We start from the raw sequence: 26,365 nt of genomic DNA, 5'->3' as shown, positions 1-26,365 counted from the left end.
CTCTTAACCAGACTGACGCAGAAGGCAGGTGATCTCTGCAGTTTCAACTGAGGTACCTGGTTCATCTCATTGGGACTATTTAGACAGTTGGTGTAGCCCAAGGAGGGCAAACCAAAGCAGGGTGCGGTGTCATTGCACCCAGGAAGTGCAAGGGGCTGGAGAAGTGGGTCCCTAATGGCTTCCCTTCTCCTAGCCAAGGGAAGCCATTAGGGACTTTTCCCAGCTTTCTGGCACTCTGGCTCAGATACTGTGCTTTTCCCATGATCTTCACAGCCTGCAGCCCAGGAGACTCCCTTCGGTGCTTACAACTCCAGCACAAAACTTAGTGGCTGTTTAGAAAGACACTGAGCTAGCCACAGCAGTTTTTTTCTTTCGTGCCCCAGTGGGGCCTGGAGCGCCAGTGAAGTAGAACCGCTCATTCACCTGAAAAAGAGGGCTGAAGCGAAAGAGCCAGTGGATCTGGCTGGGTGGGTTTCACCCCCACAAAAACCAGCAAGCTAAGATCTACTGGCATGAAATTCTCGCAACTAGCATAGCAGTTTGAGTTTGACCTGAGGTGTTGGAGCTCAGTAGGGGGAGGGCATCCACCATTGCAGAGGCTTGCGTAGGCTTGGGTGGGCAGCTTTAATCTCACCTGTGTAAACAAAGTCATGGGAAGTTTACACAGTGACTGGGAGGAGCCCACGGCAGCTCAGCAAGGCCACTGCAGGCAGACTGTATCACTAGACTCCCTTCTTGTTGGGCAGGGTATCTGATAAAAGGCAGCAGCCAGTCAGGGACTTATAAATAAAGCCCCCCACCTTCCTGGGACAGAGCACCTGGGATAGGGGCAGTTGTGGGTATCTTCAGCAGATGTAAACGTCCCTGCCCAGCAGCTCTGAAGGGAGCAACGGATCTCCCAGCACAGCACTCGAGCTCTGATAAGGGGCAGACTGCATTCTAAGTGGCTCTATGACCCCTGTGTATCCTGACTGGGAGACACCTCCCAGCAGGGGCTGGCAGACACCTCATACAGGAGAGCTCTGGCTGGCATCTGGCGGGTACTCTTCTGGGATGAAGCTACTAGAGGAAGGAACAGGCAGCATGAATTATTTGAACTCTTATTTCCCATTAGGTCTTTGTTATTAGGAAGAATCTAACCATACGTCATTTTTGTAAGTGCTTTTCAAAATTGACGTATTAGCTTTGGAGTGAATGAAAGGATGCTTATTTTCAGGTGCATCAATCAAAAACGCTCTTTAGGCAGTAAAAAATGAAGAAAAATGACTGGCGCGGTGGCTCGTGCGTGTAATCCCAGCACTTTGGGAGGCCGAGGTGGGTGAATCACAGGGTCAGAAGTTCAAGACTAGCCTGGCCAGCATGATAAAACCCTATCACTACTAAAAACCGAAAAAATTAGCCTGGTATGGTGGTGCACACCTATAGTCTTGTCTACTCAGGAGTCTGAGGCAGGAGAATTGCTTGAACCCAACAGGTGGAGGTTGCAGTGAGCCAAGTTCACACCACTGCACACCAGCCTGGGTGATAGAGCAAGACTCCATCTCAAAAATAAATAAATAAATAAATAAATAAATAAAAGAAAAACAGTTTTAGTCAACAGAAGCTGAAATAATTCTTCACCAGCAGACCCACACCAAAGGAAGATCTGTGTCCAGAAATAAGGAAAATATTTACCATGTGAGCTCAGAGAATAGAAATGGTATTGAGATTCTTCTAAAATGCCATTCTTTTTCCTCTTTAAATTCCTCAAAAGAATAGTTCATGGTTTGTCTCCCCTACTTACAGTAGTCCCCCTTATCTTTGATTTCACTTGCTACTCTTTCAGTTACCTGCTGTTAATTGTGGCTGAAAATATTATAGTACTGAGAGAAGGAGAGAGAAACCATATTCATGTAACAACTTTTATTACAGTATGTTTTTACAATTGATCTGTTTTGTTATTCGTTATTGTTAATCTCATACTATGCTCAACTTACAAATTAAACTTTATAGTAGTTTTGCAGGGGAAAAAAATATATATGGGTTCGAGTACTATCTGCAATTTCAGGTATTCATAGGAGGTCTTGGAATGTATCTATCTTGGATAAGAGAACACTACTCTATGCCGCATTTTCCCATTATTTAATGCCTCTGTTCCTCTACTATTCAACTGAAAACATGACTTCCCAGTTGCCAAATCCAAAGGTTGTTTCCCTGTCCTTAACTTTATTGGAAGAATGTGGCAGTCTGTCATAATACTGTTCACCTTGTTCTCCTTGAAATGTGCCAGCTATTCTTTGATGTACAGCAGAATCCTTTGTGGAACTTTGTATCTTTATTGAGAGTCTCCTGACATTGCTTTTTTTTTTTCTTTTTTTGAGATGGAGTCTTGCTCTTGTTGCCCAGGCTGGAGTGCAATGGCACCATCTCAGCTCACTGCAACCTCTGCCTGCTGGGTTCAAGCAATTCTCCTGCCTCAGCCTCCCGACTAGGTGGGATTACGGATGCATATCACCACGGCGGGCTAATTTTTGTATTTTTAGTAGAGATAGGGTTTCATCATGTTTACCAGGCTGGTCTTGAACTCTTGACATCATGATCCACCTGCCTCGGCCTCCCAAAGTGCTGGGGTTAGAGGCGTAGGCTAGCACCCCTGGCCTGACATTGCTATTTTTTAAAGCTCCACAATTTATTATTCCAGTACACAAGTTATATTTGAAAGTCCTTGCTTGCTTCACTCCTTTTTCTTCCGTGATTTCCCTTAGTATTCTTTTCTCCTTCTCAAAACTGTGGTTTTTTTTTCTGTGACTTTTAAATGGTGCTTCCTCCCCAAGGTTCTGATCTTGGGCAACGGTTAATGTATTCATGTCCCTTCTGGTTTATGACATCTACTGACATTGTTTTAATTAGCAGTTACAGGACTGTAATCCCCACAGGGCAGAGACTACTTTCTTAGTGTCTGGTTTATACTAGGTGCCCCATAAATATTTATTAAATGAATGAATAAATTATTTTATGTGCTTATATTGTTTAATAAATCTTTCTAGATCACAAAATAAAATATTTTTCTACAGTTTCTGTTACCAGCTTTATGGTTTTACCTTTCGTATTTAGGTTGTTAATTGATCTATGTAATCTGGCTCTATTTCTTTATATGTTGTTTTCTCAGTACCCAACTCTTGATCAAAACCTTGTTTCCCCATTGATTTGTGGTGCCACCTTTATCTTCTGTCAATTTGGTTGACTCATCTTTTCTTTTCTTTCTTTCTTTTTTTTTTTTTTTTTTTTTGAAATGGAGTCTTGCTCTGTCTCTCAGGCTGGAGTGGAGCGGAGTGCCATGCCATGATCTTGACTCACTGCATTCCGCCTCCTGGGTTCAAGCCATTCTTCTGTCCCAGCTTCCTGAATAGCTGGGACTACAGGCTCGCACTACCTTGCCTGCCTAATTTTTGTATTTTTAATAGAGACAGGGTGTCACTATATTGGCCAGCCTGTTCTTGAACTCCTGACCTCGTGATCCACCAGCCTTGGCCTCCCAAAATGCTGGGATTACAGACATGAGCCACTGAGCCTGGCTGGCTGACTCATTTTTTCTAAGATTTAATACATTTTTACTTCCTGTATAGTAATTTTCAAACTTTATAAACTGTGACCCAAGAAAGGAATACGCCGTATATTATAAAACATTGTACATGTCACGTTTGTAAAATATCTACAATTAAAATTTTGCAAGAAAATACCCTGAATTTACCGAATATGATACGTTGTGATATTTTCCATTGTATTATATCTAATTTTAAATAAATATTCAGCATGATGGTAGTAAATGGTTGCAAATTACAGTTCCAAAGACATACTCTAGGAAGCCTTTCCATGAGTATCCTTCATGTGCTCTAATTATATTCATGTTGTAATCATTGTCACTATATTGTGAAGTCATCTTTCTATTATAATTGTATGCCTGTCTCCTTTCTATTTTCTTGAACATAGAGATAATATGTAATGTCTTTGTTTCTCTGTCACCTAGGATCTGATGAATAAATTTATTTGTACTCTATTTTCTGGAATTAACGATACATCTAGATAATTCATGGTAAACATAGCATGTTTAAAAAGTTTTAGACTTGACATTTGCTTACCCTTAATTTTGAGGAAACTGCTTAAGTGCATATAAAAAGAGCTTTTAATAATGAGTAGTATTTTTAAAAAGTTGTCCAAATATAATCTGGTGCAGTATCAAGTATCAAGAATAGTATGTCAAATGCAAGGAATTTGACTTTTTCTCAGAAATGTGTCCATTTTGTGCTAGTTACAACGATTCTGTGTGTAAGTAGTACAGTTGTCAAAATTAAATCTCTAAGACTAGTCATTTTTACATTCTGTTAATGGAATTTTCCCTCAGGTTATCTTAAATTGTTGTTCTTTTTCAGTCATTATTCAATCTTTTGGAATTTAGAAGATTAGTTCTGAATTATAAGCCTCCATCAAATGCTCAAGATTTACCCCGAAACCAAAAGGTAAAATTTAAAATATTTTTTTAGCAGTATATATACTCGATATATTCTCTTATATGTGATTGCTTTTTGGGCATTTATTTGGCTCATCAAATCTGAAATGATCAATTTGAATGTCAATTCATTAATCTCAGTTACGATAGCAACTACCTATTCTTCATTAATATAAATATGATTTTTTTTTTACTTGTCTCAGTAATATGCTAATTTTTGGTGTCACTTTAGTATTTTTTTTTTTTTTTTTTGGACTGTCAAATTTCAGTAAACTTTATAGGCTACAATTTACAATTAAGGTCTTTCCTCAATTGTCTCCTGAAAAATTTTGTGGAAATCAGAATTTCTTTTCAATTGATTGTCTTGTGGAGCCCTTTAAAAATGAGTTTTGCATTCTTGTCTTTGGAGTACAAATCTATACCTTCCATTTTGGAAGTAATATCATAGTTAGGTAATATAAAGTGACAACACACATACCAGAGCCAGATTGCCTGGGTTCTAGCTATGGACCTAGAGCAAGTTACTTGATTTCTCTGTGTTCAAATTCCTATCTGTAAAATGTAAATAATAATAATAATTATTTCATAGAGTTGCTGTGAGCATTAAATGAGGTAAAACATGTAAGGGACTTAAAAGTGCTTGGTACATAGTTAAGTTCTAGGTGTCAGCTGTTGTCAGTTAAACAACAAGAAGTTTTTAAAGACTTAATTTAAAAAGGACAAATTAGCACACAGAGTTTATACCAAATGAAAAAAAAATTATGGAGAGGATGTAGTTGAGTGTAGGGTTTAGTGTTTGATCTTGTCATAAACAGTCGGTAGTCCTAAAGTGGACTTGTTGCAAAGACAAAGAAGTTAGTTTTAGGTTTCAGTTAACTGCTGAACTTTTTGTGACCTGTTGTTAGTAGGAGTGATAAATTATTATGTTCTCCTTTTAGCATTTAATTTTTAAAACCACTTATTCTGTAAACTGTGAAACATAATGCACACTAGTGGGAAGATAACTTGATTTGTAACCAGTTTTTCAGGTTATAATCTCTGGACTGTAAAGTGTCAGGCTGATTACCCATTTTCAAAGGGAGTCAGGATCACCTGACAACCTCTTATGCCTCGAGAGAAATTAAGGAAAATCATCATGGTTTTTATATGGAACTTTTGAAGTCATTGCAACTTTTGAATATCACAGTTCTCTCTTCTCATATCTCAGTTAAAGTATATGTATAATTTGTATGAAATTGTTTAGAATTATCATTTCTAGTTAGGTATGTATGTATATGTGTCTTGACCATTTATGCTCCCAGATTTTAATGTTTTGCAGAGCTTTAATTTCTTCTTCACAGAGTTGAATGAGACCATGCTAGTTTGTAATCTTATTTTTAAAATAATTGTCATATCCATGCTTATATATCAGAACTGGTTGTGAATACTAGAGAAATGTATAATTCCAATCTGCAGCACCTTTCTAGAGAAGTTTGTTTCTTGCAATGGGTCATCCTCTCCATGTATTCTTAAGTAAATAAAAGAATTTCTCATTTCTGTTCTGAGACAATTACTTAGAATACTGTGCAATTTTATATAAGATTATTCCACAAATGTGACTCTTCTTTAATTTAGTATAGTGACAGCAGTACATGCTGTACCTTGACATCTTTGAAGCAAATGTGGTATTTATAGGTAGTTACCAGCCACTGAATTGTCCTGTATTCACTTCAGATGGTGACAGCAGGTTTTATAAAAAGGTAGCAGTGTAACTTGTCACTTATTTAATAATGAATTCATCTCCAACTCATGACATATCTACAGCTACATTCAGTTTGAACACTTCGGTGTTAAGATGCAGAATACATTTGGGATTACTTTGATCCATTCACAGAGATGCCATTTGTGTGCACTTTTAAATAGGATATTTTTTGCTGTCAAAATTTGCCACAAATACTACATACATATTGAGTAACAGAAATGAATTATTTGGAATTAGTTTGTATTTTATGTAGACTTGGCTATTGCTTGTAGAAATTGTAAGTAATTTTAGACACTCATATTTATTTGAATTGTTTGTAATTTCAGTGTTTAGGAGAATTGTGAGGTACCTGGAAATATAATAATAAATCCTCAACGTAATCATACCCTCTCTTCTCACACAGATATACTTTTGACTTAAAATGTTACAGACTGATGGCAAAACATATTAAATGTTGAGAAAACAAAGATGTACATGTATCATATTTAGTGGAAATCATATAAACAACTAAAGCCTTATTAATTGGAAGGTTAATTATTTAAAGTCTTGATTTAGGGTAAATATTTCAAGATAAATAATTATCTCACTTATTGAACGTCATCAGAAGGAAATGGGTTTAGTTCAGTACCATACTGTATTCCTGGAACAAATACCTGAAGGAATTTTGAATTTTGCAAATAAAAGAGGCATTCTGAGATTTCTGCCATTAGTCATGAAGTAGTAACAGGAACTGGATTTACAAGTCTCTGTACATTTTAAAGGATTCAAAACATACAAAGTATCTTTTCTGACTAAAATGGTAGAAATCAAAGTAGAAATCAACAACAGAAAGATATACAGAAAATCCCCAGATAGTTGGAAATGAAGTAATTCACCTGTAAATACCCTAAGGGACAAAGAACAAATCAAATGAGAAATTTCAGAATATTCTGAATGGAATGAAAATTAAAACATGACATATCAAAATTAGAGGGATGAAGCTAAAACAGTGATTAGGGGAAGATATAGAAACCAGACATCTTACTAGAGAAGAAGAATGGTTTTCATTTAATGATAGTAGCTTGTATATCAAGACATTAGAGAATTAAGAGCACATTAATCTCAAAGCAGAAGTAAGGAAATAATAAAGGTAATAGAAATCCATGAACTAAGTATCAGAAAAACAACAGAGAAAAATTATGGAACCAAAAGCTGCTTCTTGAGACGATTGGTGAAATTGATGAACTTCTAAGTAGACTAAGCAAGAAGGAAGAGAGAAGACATATTACAAATATAAGGAGTGAAAAAAGGAAACATCACTACATGTTCTGTAGATAGTAAAAGGAGAAGAGTGAAATATTAAAAACACCAGATAAATATCTTGAAAGTCATAAGCTATCAAAGCTCACTGGTGAAGAAATAGATAACCTGTGGTAGCCCTACATTATATTAAAGGAACGGGAACCCATCCACCAAAAATTCAACAGCTAGTTTTACTTGTGAATTATATTCAGCATTTAAAGAACAAATAATAACAATTTCCTGTAAATTTGTACAGATACTTAATGAAGAAGTAAAACTTCTCAACTCAGCGTTACCCTTAAACTGAAAGTAGGAAAATAGATTTGAAGAAAAGAAAACCACACACCAATATTTTTATGAATATGGAAGCAAAAAGTTGTAGCAAATTTTTGAGAAATTAAATCCTGCAATTATATATAAAGGATAATACCTCAGAGAGAAGTGGGGCTTATCCAGGAATACAAAATTGGTTTAGCTTTCAAAAATAAATAGGTATAATTCACCGTGTCAATTAGACTAAAGAAGAAAAACCATATTATCATCTCCGTAGATGAAGAAAAATGATTTGACAGAAAGCTACAATCTCATTTAAGGTAAAATCTTCTAGAAACTAGGAAACAATGTACTTTTCAAATTTATTTCTCAGCAGAATTCCCCTAATTTCCAAAAATTATTACTTCCAATGTTGTTACTGGGAATGTCTCAAAAAACTGCGTTGACTTAGATACGGTGAATAAAGGGATGGATCTCAGGAAATTAAAGGTACTTTTGGAAGTAATTTTATGGATTAAAACTCATGGTTTTTGTACCTTTAAAACCTATTTCTGTAAGGCAATATTTGGAACCGGTTTTATTCCCTCTTACCTATTAGGACTCTTTTTTGGAATGTATTCTAGAAGCAGTTCATTCTATGTAGATTATATTACTCTGGAGAGCAACTATGTAAATATACACCCCCATCCCAGACCCCTAGAATTTGACCCTAGAATTATACAAATGTGTTGAGAATGCCAACTATGTAAATTCAGAATAAAATTATCATATTTAAATATTACATTTAAATTTTATATGTTAAGATTGTTATAAGAACTAAATATTATAAGGTTGCTTGCCTGGTTTGTTGTCATAAAACATTTCACGAAGTTATGTGAGTTATATTATTTTTTTAAACTTTCCTTCTTGTTTTAAAATAGTGATTGATAGTGTGGGTTGTTTTAATTTTTTTCTGGACATTTTGCTTTAATGAACCAGTAAGAATTGAATGCTTACTTTGTGTAGTAAAAAGTTGTGGAAAAGATACAGAAATTCTTGTCTTTGAGGATCTTATACTCTTATTGAGAAAGAAAAATAAGATTTCAAAGGAATATTTGGAGGATGATATATTAGTCTCCTGTTAGGATCTGATCTAATTATTAATAAATTTAAATGTAATTGTGATTGAATTATGTTAAATATAATGTTTATAGCTATTAAAATAGATATGAAATAAATGAGTATAAATAATTTTGTAAGTAATTTTTAGTAAATACATAAACATATAATTATTTGTTAAATTTCTAATAATTGGGCAAGGTTCTAATATTAGTCTAATAATTAAGATTGTCACGCCACAGTGACAGTTGGTGATTCATTGCTCACTGAAAGGCATTTATTTCAGTAGATGTGAAGTTTGAAGGGATCATTGACTTGGAGGAATCTGGAAAGGCTTCATGGAAGAGTAGAGATTTTTGCTTAAATGGGTTTATTGAGATAAAGCACTTAGAACAGTACCTGGCATGTAGTGAACACTCATTGAATGTTGCCTGTTATTATTGCTCTCAGCAGCAGCAGCTGGGCCTTGCTGAATGGCAAGTATTATAATAAACAGGATTGAATGAGGAAGATATTCTTGGATGAGTAATGACATGATTTGCTGTGAATATGTGGCATTCATGCTGAAATTGTGAGCCTATACTAGGTCTGCTGTTTATGTGCTTGACTTCTTTGAGGCTCTTAGATTTAGATGGCACCAACACTCTTCTTTCAGTTACGATAGAGTGCTAATTCATCCCTAATCTATATTGGCTAGTTTAATTTTTGGTTACTGTTAAAATGAATCATCTTTTTACTAGTAAATATTTTTTAATCTTAAGTTTTTTTTTCCTTCCTTCAATAGGAACATCGGAATTTGCCTTTTATGCGTGAGCTGAGGTATCTATTTGCGCTACTTGTTGGTACCAAAAGGAAATACGTTGATCCATCAAGAGCAGTTGAAATTCTTAAGGATGCTTTCAAATCGAATGACTCACAGCAGGTAGTTTTGTTGCACTTGTTTATAAAGCATTTGTATTTTATTTAATCTGAACAATCATTAAGCAGCTTTTCCAGGAATATGAGACTATTTAAGACGCACGATTTTGCTTTATTAAAAATAACCTGGAACCGTTTAAAACATTTGGAGACTTACTTTTAAGAGAAAAGTGATCTTGAAGGTGTTAAATAAATTTTTAATTTATATTATGATTAAAATGAAAACAATAGATAAAATTAAGATTATTTACAAATACATAAACATCTTCACAAATGTGTGATAACCCAGGATCATTATTGTACACATACTTTTTGATATTCCTGTGTTTGCTGGCAGGGAGTAGTTTTCCTTAATTACCCAGAAATGGTTTTTGAAAGACATTGTCTTTGTCATGTTGCTTCCATTTTTTATACTTTATCTAGTGTATTGTGGTAGATTTTTAACCATTACCTTGAAAGAATATTGGGAATTTTCCTATAAAAATACAAAATATCTATAAATAAACCAACATTTTCACATATAATTGGAAAAGTTAGAGAAATTAAAGAAGGAAAACAGAGAAACAAATAGAGTAGCAAAGAGTAGTAAGTGTTCAAAAAGATGGCAGCAAACACATAATGGGCAGAAGTTTGAAAAAGCCACTAAGCTTGCCCTGTCATTTTTAAAAGTACTTACTTAGATGTGTCTGTGTTTTGTAGATGTATGGAGGGGGCGTTTGGAAGAGGAAAGTCTGAGATTCTGTCACCATCTTCCTTGTGCTTTTTCTTTCTGTTTTTAATTTACCTTGTATGGCAAATGTAAATGAACCAAAAGGGCACTCACATCAAAGTTTTTTTAATATGTTGTTTTCATTAAAAAAAAAATTATAACAATGCTCCAGTGCTAACACAATTAAAAAGTAATAAAAATAATTCTACAATTGATCCCAAACCACCATTTCAGAGCATTCGGCATTCCTTCTGGTTCTAAATGTGTTTTACTTTTTTTTTCTTCTTTAGTATGCATACTGTCTTTTCCAGTGACTCTGAGTATACAATTAAATTTTTAAAAAATTACCTCTGTTCTCTGACTTACCTTTTCTTCTGGATGCCCTTTTCGTTGTCTTTTTCTTGGTTTCTTTTTTCTTTTCTAGAAATTCATAGTGATTTTGGGGTATCTTTTCACATTTAAAGATGAGGCAGTATAAACTTCATTTGGAGCCATGTTTGTACATAGGTGGGCTTTTCAGTTCGAGTTAGAGTTGAAATGGTTACAGCTGTGAGGGGCTGTTAAGGCCACAGTATGAATGCTTTTGCTTCAGACTGGCAGTGTAGACTGACTTTGGAAATTAGTGATTCTTTTTCTTCAGAAGCCCTTTAAAGTAGATGTATATCAATTAAGGTTGATAAGTTTGATTCTCCTTTGTTCCCTAAACACTTGAGTCTGAAGTCTACACTGGTAATTTAGTGTATCCGTAAATGAGGTAAGCATCATGATTTTTTTTAAAGTGAATTTATATTTTCATTGTATATTCTTCTTAAATATTTCAAATATATGATATTTTGAAGTACACAAGAGTCTTGGGATACCCTTTGGTATGTGATACTGTTAGTTTTTTCTCTTTCCTTTTTTTTTTGAGACATGGTTTCATTTTGTCACTCAGGCTGGAGTACAGTCGTATGACAATGGCTTACTGCAGCATCAACCTCCTAGGCCCATGCCTCAGCCTCCGAAGTAGCTGAGACCACAGGCGCATACCACTGCACCTGGCAAATTATTTTAGTTTTATTAAGACAGGATCTTCTGGCTGGATGTGGTGGCTCATTCCTGTAATCCAAGCACTTTGGAGGCCAAGGCGGGTGGATCTCCTGAGGTCAGGAGTTCAAGACCAGCCTGAACAACGTGATGAACCCCCGTCTTTAAAACAAAAACAAAAACAAAAACAAAAAAAAAAACAGGATCTTCCTATGTTGCCCAGCCTGGTTTTGAACTCCTAGGCTTAAGCTGTCCTGCTTTGGCCTCCCAAAGTGCTAGGATTGTAGACATGAGCCACTGTACCTGGCCCTGATCAATACTGTCAATTTTAATCATACCTTTAATTGTTTCAGCTTAAAACTAAAATGCAGTGAAGACCTCATTGTTTTTCTTCTCTTGATGGATGCAGGTAGAATTTTTATTTTATAATTGTCAATTTCAGATTGATTTCTAAAAAAAAAAAAAGATAGGGATTAACTTCTGAAAAATATTGTGATTGCTAGGAAACTTTTTTGTTTTTTTGTTAGATATAACCTTTAGGTGAATTAAAGTTATACAAAAGTATGAAAAGTTGTTTTAAGGAGTTACATACAGTAGTTCCTAAGGACGGTTGTTAACAAATTACCACGAACTGAGTGGTTAAAAACAAGAGATTATTTTCTAATGGTCTGAGAGACCAGAGGTCCAGAATAAAGGTGTTGACAGGGCCATACTTTCTTCAGTGGCTCTAGGGGAGAATCATTCTTTGATTCAACCATACTCTGGTGGCTGCTGGTGTTGCTTGGCTTGAGGCACCATAGGTCCAATCTCTGTCTCTCTCTTGATACGGCTTGCTCTCATGTGTCTGTCTGTCTTCTGGTTTTCCTGTTTCTTTTAAGAACATGCACCATTGGATTTAGGCCCAGCCCTAATCCAGGCTGATCTCATCTCAAGATCCTTACCTTAATTATATTGACAAAGACTATTATTCCAAATGGTGTCACATTTTGAGGGACTAGGTGAACATATATTTTTGTGAGCTTCTATTCAACCCACTACAGATGTTATGAATGTTTACAGCTGGATTCTTGTGTTGAGTTTAGTCCTGTTTAACTCTACAGCTTTGGAGCAATTTGCTTAAGCTTCCCAGACCTTAGTTTCAACATTTTTTAAAGTTAATAAGTTGGCCTACATGCTCTTTAAAAAACTTCTGGCCTGAAAAATAAACGGTAGTTAAGTTTGTTTTGTATTTGGGGCTACTTTGTAAGTAAGGGCAGAATGCTTATTACTGATTGATCTGTCTTTAAGCAGCCTTAGTAGAGTTAATTTGTTTTTCCCTTACGTTCTATTTATTATTTTCTATGTTCCAACTCATGTTATTGAAAGAATTATGGTAGTTGATAACAGCTGCCACAACCTATTCCTGTTTTTGTATGTTAGGAGAGCAAGGACCAAAGAAAGGAATGGTGAAAGGTGATAGATGAGCTGGTTCTGAATGGTAGTAAAGGTATATATGGCTTAAAAAGTTACATAAGTTGAATTAAGAAAATGAATTGTGGAAAAGGACTAGTCTTCCTTCTAAGAGAGAAACCAGTAATAATTCTTTGTAAAATGAAGAATTGTTTGGTAAGATGAGTTCTTCATTTTATAAAGGTTCATTACAGAGCTCTTTTGGAGGAGAGTAATGATTTTTTTTTTTTCTTATTTATAAACCACCATGGCACGTGTATATACCTATGTAACCTGCATGTTCTGCACATCTACCCGAGAACTTAAATTATAATAATAATTTTAAAAAAAATCTCATTTGTAAGTTTGTGTTTTAGGGGATGTGTTTGTGTATTTTTTCCCCCAAATTATTTCCCAATAATTGATTATCAATATAATGCTTGTTTTTTCAAGTTATCTTATATCCTGGTTAAATTATAAAAGTTTCTTGCATTTTTTGTGAGACATTTCACTTGTTATCTTTGTAAGGAGTTGGTAATTAGATATTTCAATAACTGGCTATAGGTTTGATGTTACAGCATCTAGTAATTTTTTAGTAGGCTCAAATATCAATAGGCTTTTTTCTTTCCACAGCAAGATGTGAGTGAGTTTACACACAAATTATTAGATTGGTTAGAAGATGCCTTCCAAATGAAAGCTGAAGAGGAGACGTAAGTTACCATGAAGTTTGGAGATGGGGTTTTAGGAATTATTGGATAGCATGTCAACGGGGAAGTAAGAAACTAAGACAGACTTATGGGAATCCCAGTATTTTCTGTATTATTCATGAGCTGTTTAGAATTTGCAGGCATAAATAATGGTCTAACCAGAAACTAAAAAGTGATTCTGGAAAGAGCTAATCTTACATGCCCAGTTCCTTTTCTTAGATTCAGTAATCACTTTTCATGAGGATGAATGAGTTTGAGGTGGAGAAAGATGTCAGGAATGTGAATTCTGACAAAACCCTTTTACATAGAAGCATGAAGGCCATGAAGTAGCAGTGCATGTGAACAAGTGGCTCTGTTTATCTGTTCACCCAGGGCCCCAGGGTCACCTAGGTTTCTGGGATCTTGCTGGCAGTGAAAATTATACTGGTTCTTCAAGTTTCTGCCCAGAAGTGACACACATCACTTCTGCTCACATTTTCTTGGGAAGAGCTATGTGGTCTAACTTCAAAGTGAGTAGGAATATCTCACACTAATTAAAGTGGTGGCTATAAACAAAACAAAACACCTCTTAACACCCATTGCCTCAAGAAAATAACACAGGTTTGCAAGGATGTGAAGAAATTGAAACCCTTGTGCAGTGTTGATGAGGCTGTAAAATGGTGCAGCCACTGTGGAAAACAGTTTTGGAGTTTATTAAAAGATTGAAACTAGGCCGGGCGCGGTGGCTTACGCCTATAATCCCAGCACTTTGGGAGGCTGAGACGGGTGGATCACAAGGTCAAGAGCTCGAAACCATCCTGGTCAACATGGTGAAACCTCGTCTCTACTAAAAATACAAAAATTAGCTGGGCGTGGTGGCGCACACCTGTAGTCCCAGCTACTCAGGAGGCTGAGGCAGGAGAACTGCTTGAACCCAGGAGGCGGAGGTTGCAGTGAGCCAAGATCCTGCCATTGCACTCCAGCCTGGATAGCAAGAGCGAAACTCCATCTCAGAAAAAAAAAAAAAGGAAAAAAGAGAAGAAATTTAAAAAAAAAGATTGAAACTAAAATCACCATATGATCCAGCAATTCTGCTTCTTGGTGTGTATCCAAAAAAATCGAAAGCAGGGTTTGAAAGAAATATTTGTACAACTTGTGTTCATGGCAACATTATTCACAATAGCCAAAAGGTGGAAGCAAACCAGATATCCATTGATAGGTGAATGGATAAACAAAATGTGCTATATATACATAAAGTGGAATATTACTCATCCTTAAAAGCACTGAAGTTCTGACACATGCTATAACATGACCCTTGAAGACATTATGCCAAGTGAAATAAACCAGTTTGAAAAGGACAAATACTGTAAATCACTCATGTGAGGTATCAAGAGTTACCAAACTCATAGAAACAGAAAGTAGAATGGTGTTGCCAGAGGCTGTGGGAAGGGGGAAATGAGGAGTTGTTTAACGTATATAGAGTTTCAGTTTTGCGAGAGGAAAAGAATTTTGAGATTGGTTATACAACAGTGTGAATATTCTTAACGTTACACAAATGCTACACTGTATGGTTAAAGGGTTATGTGTGTTTTAGCAGTTTTAAGAAGTGAGTAGGGAGGCCGGGCGCGGTGGCTCACGCCTGTAATCCCAGCACTTTGGGAGGCCGAGGCGGGTGGATCACGAGGTCAAGAGATCGAGACCAACCTGGTCAACATGGTGAAACCCCGTCTCTACTAAAAATACAAACTAGCTGGGAGTGGTGGCGCGTGCCTGTAATCCCAGCTACTCGGGAGGCTGAGGCAGGAGAATTGCCTGAACCCAGGAGGCGGAGGTTGCGGTGAGCCGAGATCGCGCCATTGCACTCCAGCCTGGGGAACAAGAGCAAAACTCCGTCTCAAAAAAAAAAAAAAAAAAAGAAGTGAGTAGGATAGTGTGTCTTACCATGTACCTGAATGTGAAGAGCCAGAATTTTTTCAGTAGCACTAAAGACTACTACACTACCTAATGGGGTTGTTTTAAAAATTAAGTGAAGTACGCATCAATGTTATTCTAAGGATTAAATGATGACCCATTCATCAAGAGAGATAGTATTTCCTCTCCCCCATTTTGAACAATACTTAAATCAATTAAAATAAAGACAAATTAGTAATGAAAACTCTGTACACAATTTTGGCTACAACACATTTCTAAACAGCAAGGCCAAAATAAACTTTGTTTGGCCGGGCACGGTGGCTAAAGCCTGTAATCCCAGCACTTTGGGAGGCTGAGGCGGGTGGATCACAAGGTCGAGAGATCGAGACTATCCTGGTCAACATGGTGAAACCCCGTCTCTACTAAAAATACAAAAAATTAGCTGGGCATGGTAGTGCGTACCTGTAATCCCAGCTACTCAGGAGGCTGAGGCAGGAGGACTGCCTGAACCCAGGAGGCGGAGGTTGCGGTGAGCCGAGATCGTGCCACTATTCCAGCCTGGGTAACGAGCGAAACTCCGTCTCAAAGAAACAAAACAAAAAAACAAAACAAAACAAAACAAACAAAACAAAACAAAACAAAACAAAACAAAACAAAACAAAACAAAACTAAACTAAACTTTGTCTGTTTAGGTCACACAAACCACAACAGAACAACTTAAAATTACCAACTTTTGTTTATTTCAAGCAGAAAAGAAAAAAATGAATTTTTGTATTAAATGACTTGGAAAATTTGTAAATGACTAATTCTACCAGCAGTGTGAAACTTCAGAAAAGGATGGAGTAGCTCTTTAGCTACTTTGGGTCAAAAACTGACACCTTGTTTCTTCCCTGGTGAGGGTTGTTGTTTTTGGATTATTTGTACTCTTCCATGTAAATACAGGAAATAACTTAGCAAAATTTTGTAGAAATTTATTTTAATAAAAAATGGGTTTCCTTCCTTCCCAAGTCCAAATAAAAATGCAGTATACAGACTAAAAGTATAAGATTGAAATATATAATGATGTTGGAAAGAGCAGGTACTATATCAAGCTGAAACAGACTGTGTCAGTTCTATTAGAGGTTCATTACATGTAGTAACTCATTTTAACCCTCTGAGACTCCTGTGAGTGCAACTATCATAATAATCCTCAGTTGGTAGGTGAAGAAATGGAAGAATAAATTTAAGTACCTTGAGCAAGGTAACACTGTAAATAGCAGAGCTAAGTGCAAGTGCGTGATAGCCACTTAAGTGTTTCTGTCTTGTCATATGTTATAGTTCTTTTAATATTTTCTCTGTAGGTCCAAAAATTATAATCATATTTACATTTTTTGACACACTTTAGGGATGAAGAGAAGCCAAAGAACCCCATGGTAGAGTTGTTCTATGGAAGATTCCTAGTTGTGGGAGTACTTGAAGGTATAGTTATGCATTTACTTTTTATTACAAGTGAAGAGATATTATTCATTAGTTCATTTGTCTCAGTTACTTTTTTTTAGTGAGTTTTAGTTTTAATTTGATTTGTTCTGTCTAGTAATTTTTGTTGGATTGCTGTTGTTACTTGCATATAGTACAGAAGTGAATGAATGAAAAGGAATATTATGGAGTGCATTATCACATATTGAGACTTAATGTGTTTTTTTTTTTTTCAGTGAGAGGGCTTCTGTGATACTGTTTTGTTGGAATACAGGGATTAATGGGATTGTTGGTAGATCCTTTGAAGATAATATTGGAGTTAGATACTGGGCTTGATATGATGCTCACTTTCCTTTTTCCATGTTGAAAATGGAATTTAGCAACTTAGCATAGAATATTACAGAGTTCTCACTTTCTGAGTGATTATAAATGTAGATAGTAGTTTTCAGGAAAAAGTTGTATTCTATCTTTTGAAAAATCCATTAAGAGTGGTACTACTCTGTTTAAGCTAAATACGTGTTTCTTAAAATTTGGCCTAACCAGTTTCTGTTTGGTTTTCCTGATAAGGGAGGAGATTCTTTAGATGTAACTTCATGTAGTAATATTAGGTCCCAAAGCATAAACTTTTGAAAAATTGTTTTTCTCAAATCACCCAATGCATCAACTTTTGAAAGTTATCTTTTTCCAGATCAGCTAAAGTGTAAAAGTTGAAAAAATGTTTTTTTCTTCACCATCTTAAGTAATGGATTTCCTGAAGTTTTTGTTTGAACATAGATGATTTGGGAATCAGAAAAAGACAGTTACTCATTCAGATATTAGGCCTTTAAAAAGTTTTATTGAGGTGTTGGTACATTTTTGTTTGCTTCAAATGCTAACAACTTACATATAAGTTATATGTATGTGTGTGTGTGTGTGTGTATGCACTATATATGAGTTAATATATATGAATTTATATATATGTAGAATATATTGCACAGTACATTATGTTGGGTCCTCCATCTTAATCATTCTGATTTATTTGAAATAGAACACTGTATCTCATGCAGTGAGTAGGTCTGATCAGGTTGTGACTAGGCACTGTTTATAATATCCTGTATGATCATTTCTACCTTTATTATATTAATTCCCAAAAGTGGTTGTTATTAAAATAATTTGTCAATCCAGTGTTGAAGTCTTTGTACTTGGTATTAGTAGGCGGCTTCAGTGATTGTGCTGTGTAAATGTGGCCTTAATACGTTTTCACTTGAACTATGTGTTGGCTTCAGTAAAAATAATTTACTTCAGAATTCTTTCTTACTTTATACATTTATCTTCCTAATATTTTCTTTTAAACCAATGGTACTACATTGGGGATGATTTTTAATTTGTTTGTCAAAGTACCCGTACTGCAGAAGTACCTCAGCTTTTTGAGAACTTCTAGTTCACTGTCTCTTCTTACCCCTTCTCTGTACTTTACTCCTTCCTTGTTCATCTAAGTACCTAAAACTCTCTTTGCCCCTTTCCCTTCTGGCACCCTGTCCCTGTTCTCTGACCTTCATTAAGCCGTTCATCTTTTCTGTGTCTGTACTGAGTACCTGAAGGTTGCTGGCAAAAAGTCACAGAAATGGGCCAAATATAGTGGATCATGAATTTGAGTTTCACTGCTCCCAATCCTGTAACCTGACTTGTTTTGTGTAATCACTGTTCTTTCTCTCCTTTACTGCAATAAATATTTTCATCTTTTCCACTCATTTTAAATCTAGCTTATCTTTTCATTCTGTGAGAAAGATCTTACCTCAGATTTCAATGATTTATAGTCAAGTTAATGAAACTTACTTACGGGTTTTGCCGTGTCCCCGAATCTAATTTTACCTTTGTAGTTTTGTATCATATTCTAAAAAAAACAACATCCCAAATATATGAGTCTCAGGTTCCATAACCCAGATCTATCGCTACCTCTGCTGTATTTTTATCTGCCCCTATATATTAAAGTAATTATCCAGTTTTATATTGAAAGACTATTCTTTATGTGTGCTCAGAATTCCCTCCCTTCATGCTGCCGCCTCAGACCTTACTTTATTTTTTTCTTGGATTTTGAGCCTCTCCCTCTCCACTTTCTTTCTCATCAATAATTAGACATGGTCTGGTATCTGAAACCTTAAAAATTAAAACAAGCTATCCCCTCCCATACTCTTTTTCAGATAATACCCTCTCTTGATTCCTATTCAAAGTTAAGCCCCTTTAAAGAGAAGAGTTGGTTTCAACTGATTACTCCCCATTTATTCAACCTAGCTCCAATTTAGCTTCTGATTCCAGAACTTGTCTAAAAGGGATCTTGGTAAGGTTATTGATTTTCTACATGTGAATAAATCCATTGGATCCCTTTCAGTTTCTGATATGGCTTGGTCATGTTCCCACACAAATCTCAATTTGAATGATATCTCCCAGAATTATCACATGTTGTGGGAGAGATTCAGGGGGAGGTAATTGAATTATGGGGGCTGGTCTTTCCTGTGCCATTCTCGTAGTAATGAGTAAGTCTCACAAGATCTGATGGACTTATCAGGAATTTCTGCCTTTACTTCGACCTCATTTTCTCTTGCTGCCGCCATGTCAGAAGTGCTTTTTGCCTCCTACCTTGATTTTGAGGCCTCCCCAGTCATGTGGAACTCTTCAGTCCAGTTAAACCTCTTTGTCTTCCAATCTCAGGTATGTCTTTATCAGCAGGTTGAGAATAGACTAATACAGTAAATTGGGTCCAGCAGAGTGGGGCATTGCTGAAAAGATACCCAAAAATGTGGAAGCAACTTTCGAACTGGGTAACAGGCAGAGGTTGGAACAATTTGGAGGGCTCAGAAGAAGACAGAAAATTGTGGGAAAGTTTGGAATCTCCTCGAGATTTGTTAAATGGCGTTGAGAAAAGTGCTGATAGTGATATGAACAATAAAGTCCAGACTGAGTTGGTCTCAGATGGAGATAAGGAACTTGTTGGGAACTGGAGCAAAGGTGACTCTCGTTATATTTTAGCAAAGAGACTGGTGGCATTTTACTCCCTGCCTTATAAATTTGTGTAACTTTGAACTTGACAGAGATGATTTAGAGTATCCTGTGGAAGAAATTTCTAAGCAGCAAAGTATTCAAGAGGTGACTTGGGTGCTGTTAAAAGCATTCCATTTTAAAAGGAATTTTGGAAAATTTGCAACCTGATGATGCAGTAGAGAAGAAAAACCCATTTTTTGACTAGAAATTCAAGTTGTCCTCAGAAATTTGCATAATAAGGATCCAAATGTTAATCTCTGGGACAATGGGGAAAATGTCTCCAGGGCATGTCACAGATCTTCCTAGTAGCCCCTCTCATCACAGACCCAGAAGAAGCCTAAAAGGAAAAAAACGGTTTTGTGGGGTGGGCCCAGGGTACCCATGCTGTGTGCAGCCCAGGAACTTGGTGCTCTGTGTCCTAGCTGCTCCAGCTATTGCTAGAAGGGGCCAGGGTACCGCTCGGCCCATGGTTTCAGAGAATGCAAGCCCCAAACCTTGGCATCTTCCACATGGTGTTGAGCCTGTGGGTGCACAGAAGTCAAGAATTGAGGTTTGGGAATCTCCACCTAGATTTCAGAAGATGTATGGAAACACCTGGATGCCTAGCCAAAAGTTTGCTGCAGGAGTGGGACCCTCATGGAAAACCTCTACTAGGGCAGTACAGAGTGAAAACTGTGCCCACGCACAGTTCCTACTGGGGCACCACTTAGTGGAGCTGCGAGAATAAGGCCACTATCCTCCAGACTCCAGAACGTTAGATCCATCGATAGCACCTGGAAAAGCTGCAGACTCTGAACACCAACCTGTGAAAGCAGCCAGGAGTGAGGCTATACCCTGCAAAGCCACAGGGGCGGAGCTGCCCAAGACCATAGAACCCACCTCTTACATCATTGTGACCTGGATGTGAGACCTGGAATCGAAGGAGATCATTGGGGAGCCTTAGAATTTGACTGCCCTGCTGGAATTTGAACTTGCCTGGGCCCTGTAATCCTGTAATTCCTTTGTTTTGTCAGGTTTCTCCCATTTGGAATGGCTGTACTTACCCAATATCTGTACCCCAATTGTAACTCTTCTCAGGGATGAAATCAGTCAGTGTTAAAATTTTCAGGTTCAGATGAAAATCCTTACATAAACTTTATTTTAGTAGCCAGAAGGCCATATTGAGGATTATTAATTTTCTCTCCTTATAGGAAGTAACTAGCTTGCTTTTGATTTTACAGGCTCATGGGTGGAAGGGACTTACCTTGTCTCAGATGAGACTTTGGGCTGTGGACGTTTGGGTTAATGCAGAAATGAGCTAAGACTTTGGGGGAGGTTTTGGGAAGGCAAGATTGGTTTTGAAATGGGAGGACATGAGATTTGAAGGGACCAGGGGTAAAATAATATGGTTTGGCTGTGTCCCCATCTAAATCTCAACTTGAATTGTATCTCCCAGAGTTTCCCATATGTTGTGGGTGGGATCCAAGGGGAGGTAACTGAATCATTGGAGCCAGTCTTTCCTATGCTGTTCTCATGGTAGTAAATAAGCCTCACAGGATCTAATGGGTTTATCATGGGTTTCTGCTTTTGCTTCTTCCTCATCTTCTCCTGCTGCTACCATGTAAGAAGGATCTTTCCCCTGCTGCCATGATTCTGAGGCCTCCCTAACCATGTGGAACTGTAAGTCCAGTTAAACCTCTTTTTCTTCCCAGTCTTGGGTATGTCATTATCAGCAGCGTGATAAGGGACTCATACAGTTTCCATATTGAATTCTTACCTGTTTTTAATGTTGATGCCTTTCTTAACCTCTTCTTCCTCCTTTTCCCTATTCTTTCCTTAAAAACATACTTCTTTGGCTTTTGTGACACCATATTCTTGTGCTTTTTTCCTGACTCTGTGGGTACTTCTAACAAAAGTTGTATTTATAGTCTCTTTTTGCATATAAAGGTAGCGGACCCTTAGGACTTTGTTCTGGCCTATTTCTTCTTCTGGTCCCATCCCCCGGCGTCTCATTTACTGCCTTGATTTCCTGCTGTCAATAAGTCAGCAATTCTATCTTTATTTCAGAATACTAATCTTATAGAACCATATTCAAGTCTCTTTTTAAATTGAAATCTCATGGGCCGTACTGAACCAATGATTTCCACTGCTAACTCAAAACTAAAGAAAAAGAAATCCTCTGTTCTTACTTGAGTTTGCCATTTTCAGTACATTATTGGCTAGGCATGGTGGCTCATGCCTGTATTTCCAGCACGTTGTAAGGCTGAGGCAGGTGGATCACTTGAGGTCAGGAGTTTGAGAGTAGCCTGGCCAACGTAGTGAAACCCTGTCTCTACTGAAAATACAAAAATTAGCTGGTGTGATGGTGGGCTGTAATCCCAGGTGCTAGAGAGGCTGAGGCAGAATTGCTGGACCTTGGGAGGTGGAGTTTGCAGTGAGTCGAGTCGTGCCAGTGCTCTCCAACCTGGGCGACAGAGCGAGAGACTGTCTCATAAAAATAAAATAAGATAAAATAATAATAATCTAGTTGTTCCTGCCAGAATTCTGTCATTCTTGATATTTTCCATCTTATCTATCTCTTATCCTGAATACTAATCTTACAAACCAGCCAGTCAAGTCCTGTTGGTGCTCCTCCTTGTATATATGTATAAAGGTATGTGTATATAATTTTATCTCTTTTGTGTATTTTATAATCCACAGTACCTTTATTTCTTGATGGATTCCGCAATAGTCCTTTAACAGATGACCACTCACTTCACACAGGGACTTTAAATGTGTTTCAGAGACATAAACCTGAACTTGTTATTCTTAGATTTACTGTTCAGTGATTGTATTAGTCCATTTTTATGCTGCTGATAAAAACATACCTGAGACTGGGCAATTTACAAAAGAGGTTTAATGGACTCACAGTTTCACCTGACTGGGGAGGTGTCACAATCATGGCAGAAAGTGAAGGGCATGTCTCACATGGCAGCAGGCAAGAGAAGAGAATGAGAGCCAAGCAAAAGGGGAAACCCCTTATAAAATGAGGTTTATTCACTACCATGAGAAGAGTATGGGGGAAACCACCCCCATGATTCACTTATCTCCCACTGGATCCCTCCCACAGCACAAGAGGATTATGGGAGCTACAGGTCAAGATGAGGTTGGGGTGGAGACACAGTAAAACCGTATCAGTGACTTTGCATTATAACCCGAATGTGGTGGGGAGTGGGGGTGGAAATACTTCCTAATAGGACCACAAGACCTTGTAGATTTTAAACTCCCTGCCTGACTTTTCATTGTGATCTCTCCTTGGTTCCCCAAGCTACACTACCTTCTGTTAGTTCCTAAACATAACAACTTCTTTACTGCCTTAAAGTCTTCATCATGCTATTCCATGGCCAAGACTACTCCATAATTCCCCAGCACTTTGGCATTGATAACTCCCACCTACTATTCAAGGCTGAGCTTAAATGTCCTTTGCCATGGAAGTCTTCCCTTCTTTCCCTGACACCTGCTAAGACTAGGTTAGCTCTCATTTTTACACATCTCACAACACTCTGTCTCATCACAACTTTCTTCTTATAACAATTATAATAATTATTTGCTTATAAATATATGTGCAGTTAATGGGTATAATGTCTTTGAAATGAGGCTGAGGATTTTCTCAGCTCAGGTACCATATGTCTCTTGTTCACTGCTGTATATATTACCAGTGTTCAGTACACCTTAGAAGATGTTTTTTGCAAGAAAAAAATATACGTACATATGTATGTATATAATTACATATATGTGGATTTGTAGTATCTATGGCTGGGTATGAATGTACATTTGCACATATGTAAGTAAACCAACAGGAAAATTACACTAACGCTTCCCAAGAACAAAATCAATCAGTGTTACAGTTTTCAGATTCAGGTGAGAATCCCTATGTAACTCTAATTTTAGTCACCAGAAGACCATATTGAGGATCATTAATTTTCTTCCTTCTGATAGGTAAAAAATTTGAAAACACTGAAATGTTTGGCCAGTACCCACTTCAGGTCAATGGGTTCAAAGATCTGCATGAGTGCCTAGAAGCTGCAATGATTGAAGGAGAAATTGAGTCTTTACATTCAGAGAATTCAGGAAAATCAGGCCAAGAGGTGAGTTTAATGTTTTCATTGTCCCCTTTCTTCCCTAGGTCTTTCTTACAATGCCATAAGCACAATTTAAGGTTCTAACTATATAGCTACTTAATAATTGAGAGAGAATACTCAGTATGTTTGGGTTTAATTCATAATTTAGACATTCGGGAAACCTACGCAGTCAGTATGGCCTATAATCTATGTTAAATTCTCATTTAATAATTTATCTCAGAATTTTCAGTTAAAAGTCTTTCTCGGACATTGTTCAGTCTTTTTAGATCATTCTGTCAAGGTACTTTTCAATCAAGGTACCCACCATTAGCAACAAGCTTCTTTATATCTCCTGGATATAAAGAAGAAAAATCCTAATATTACAATGGACTTTAAAACAGATGTATGTTACTTACATCAAATATTGAAATTTGTTTAGGCTATCCAAATTCCCTTTTTTTTTTTTTTTTTTTTTTGGTAAAATTGCTATGTGATTGGATAAGGTCAGATGAAAGAACTTCCCTTCTCAAGGAAGAAATAATTTTTATAAAATATTGTTAACTTACATGTCTACCTCTACTAGTTTCTTTCTTTCCACCCATCTCTGCTTCTTTATCCATCTCTGTAGCTGCATCTGTGTAGCCATTCATCCATGCATTTATCTGTCAGAGAGTCTTGGCACTTTAACAGTAAGCAAAGGACATTTCATGTGCTGCCCAATCAGATATTGTTAAGCAATTGCTGATAGTTGTCTAGCTGTTAAGCTCCATGAATGAGAATAGGGGTCTTTATCTGTGTCAGTCACTACTGTATCCCTAGTGCTAGTATAGTAAATGCATACATAATATTTATTGAATGAATAAATGAAATGTCTTAGTGCTTATCAAACAAGTTCCTGAGGTCTTTATACTGAATAGATGCTTAATAAATATTAAGTGATGTCTCTGTATTTATCTAAAAGGAGACTTTGTTCTTGTGTTTTTCAGAATATATTTCTTTAATCTTAATTTTATTTTTTTTTCTAAAAGATGCAGTTAACCCTTTCCTGTTTCAGGTACACACTCATGCTTTTCTCTTCCCCTACACACATAAACAAATGAAAATATGCTTTTCTTGTTAAGAGGAAGAGATGTATTTGAAGTAGTCTTTCTCTCTACTTCATGGATCATCTATTTCAGTGATTCTCAATAGAGAATAGCCATACTTCAGAGTTATCAAAGCAGAGTCTAGGAGAGGGATGTGGTATATGGACACAAGAGGTGCGCAGTTAATTCTGATATAAACCTCTAAATAAGAATGTTTAAATTTGACTATTTTATTGTATGGGAAACAGGTCTCTAAAGACTGTGACTTGAACAATATCCCACAATGGGATAAGAAAGCAGGCTCCTTAAAATTTGATCTGTTTGCTGTTAAATAAAAGGATGATTAGGGTAGGAGGGCAGGGATGGCATGTTTTTTATATTGTCAGAGTAGCTGAAATACACTGGTTTATTGATAGATAATCTTTCTCACATATTCCGAGCTTTTAAAAATTGTTTATTCTACATGGAATCAAAATTTCATTGTTTATTTAAAATATCTTATATACTTTTTCCCATCTTTTTATTGGTTTTATAATCTGAATGCCCCTATGCTGCAATATAAATGTTCTGCTTAGGTTTTTCTCATTTAGCCTAGGGAATATAATGATTTGTGATCTTCTCTATGTTTAGCAGTTTCTAATCAATCTCCACAGTAGCAAATTTGGTTACTGGTGATTCCTGTTACCAGTTTTCTTTCTAAATTTGCTGGAGACTATAGTTTCAATAATAATTCAGCTTGGTTTAAGAGACTATCACTGACTAAAATATAATATCACTTTTTAAAAATCACATATTTAAATTATAGTCTTACTGTGTCCTTCGGAAATACTATTCTTGAATCTCTAAAAACCAGTAAGTAACATTATAGGCTGTTACTAGGTTGGCATAATCCCTGATAACAATAACTTTTTCTGTACTCTATTTAATTTACTAAAAAATGTTTATTTTATTTTGGCCCAGAAAACATCTCATTTGCTGAAATAGCTGTGGCCAACTAATATAGGAAGACCCCCAGTCTTCCACATTAAAACAGCCAGTTGGCTATAAGAGTTTAAATTTAGGGGTTTTTATACTGAGAGACAACTGAATAAGTTAAAAATTATTATATCCAAAATAACTACTTACAAAATCTTTTTTAAATGATACATTTTAAATTTTAATTAAATGGGAT

The 26,365-nt window shown here is 36.5% G+C and overlaps 1 protein-coding gene across 8 annotated transcripts in view; it reads left to right on the top strand.

The window, feature by feature from the left end:
• Positions 1-26,365, top strand: part of USP25 (ubiquitin specific peptidase 25) — a 142,550-nt gene that overhangs the window by 62,974 nt on the left and 53,211 nt on the right. For all 8 annotated transcript variants that reach the window (XM_074389475.1, XM_074389474.1, XM_039480513.2 and 5 more), the window contains 5 exons: positions 4,410-4,496; positions 9,664-9,801; positions 13,594-13,670; positions 16,942-17,015; positions 23,988-24,136. In XM_074389475.1, coding sequence (XP_074245576.1) covers positions 4,410-4,496; positions 9,664-9,801; positions 13,594-13,670; positions 16,942-17,015; positions 23,988-24,136 — 525 coding nt within the window. The remainder of the gene's footprint in view (positions 1-4,409; positions 4,497-9,663; positions 9,802-13,593; positions 13,671-16,941; positions 17,016-23,987; positions 24,137-26,365) is intronic.

This window comes from Saimiri boliviensis, chromosome 18 (genome assembly GCF_048565385.1).
Source record: "Saimiri boliviensis isolate mSaiBol1 chromosome 18, mSaiBol1.pri, whole genome shotgun sequence".
NCBI classification, from domain to species: domain Eukaryota; kingdom Metazoa; phylum Chordata; class Mammalia; order Primates; family Cebidae; genus Saimiri; species Saimiri boliviensis.
Note: the sequence above shows the minus strand (reverse complement) of the source record. Positions and strands in the feature narration are given on the sequence as shown.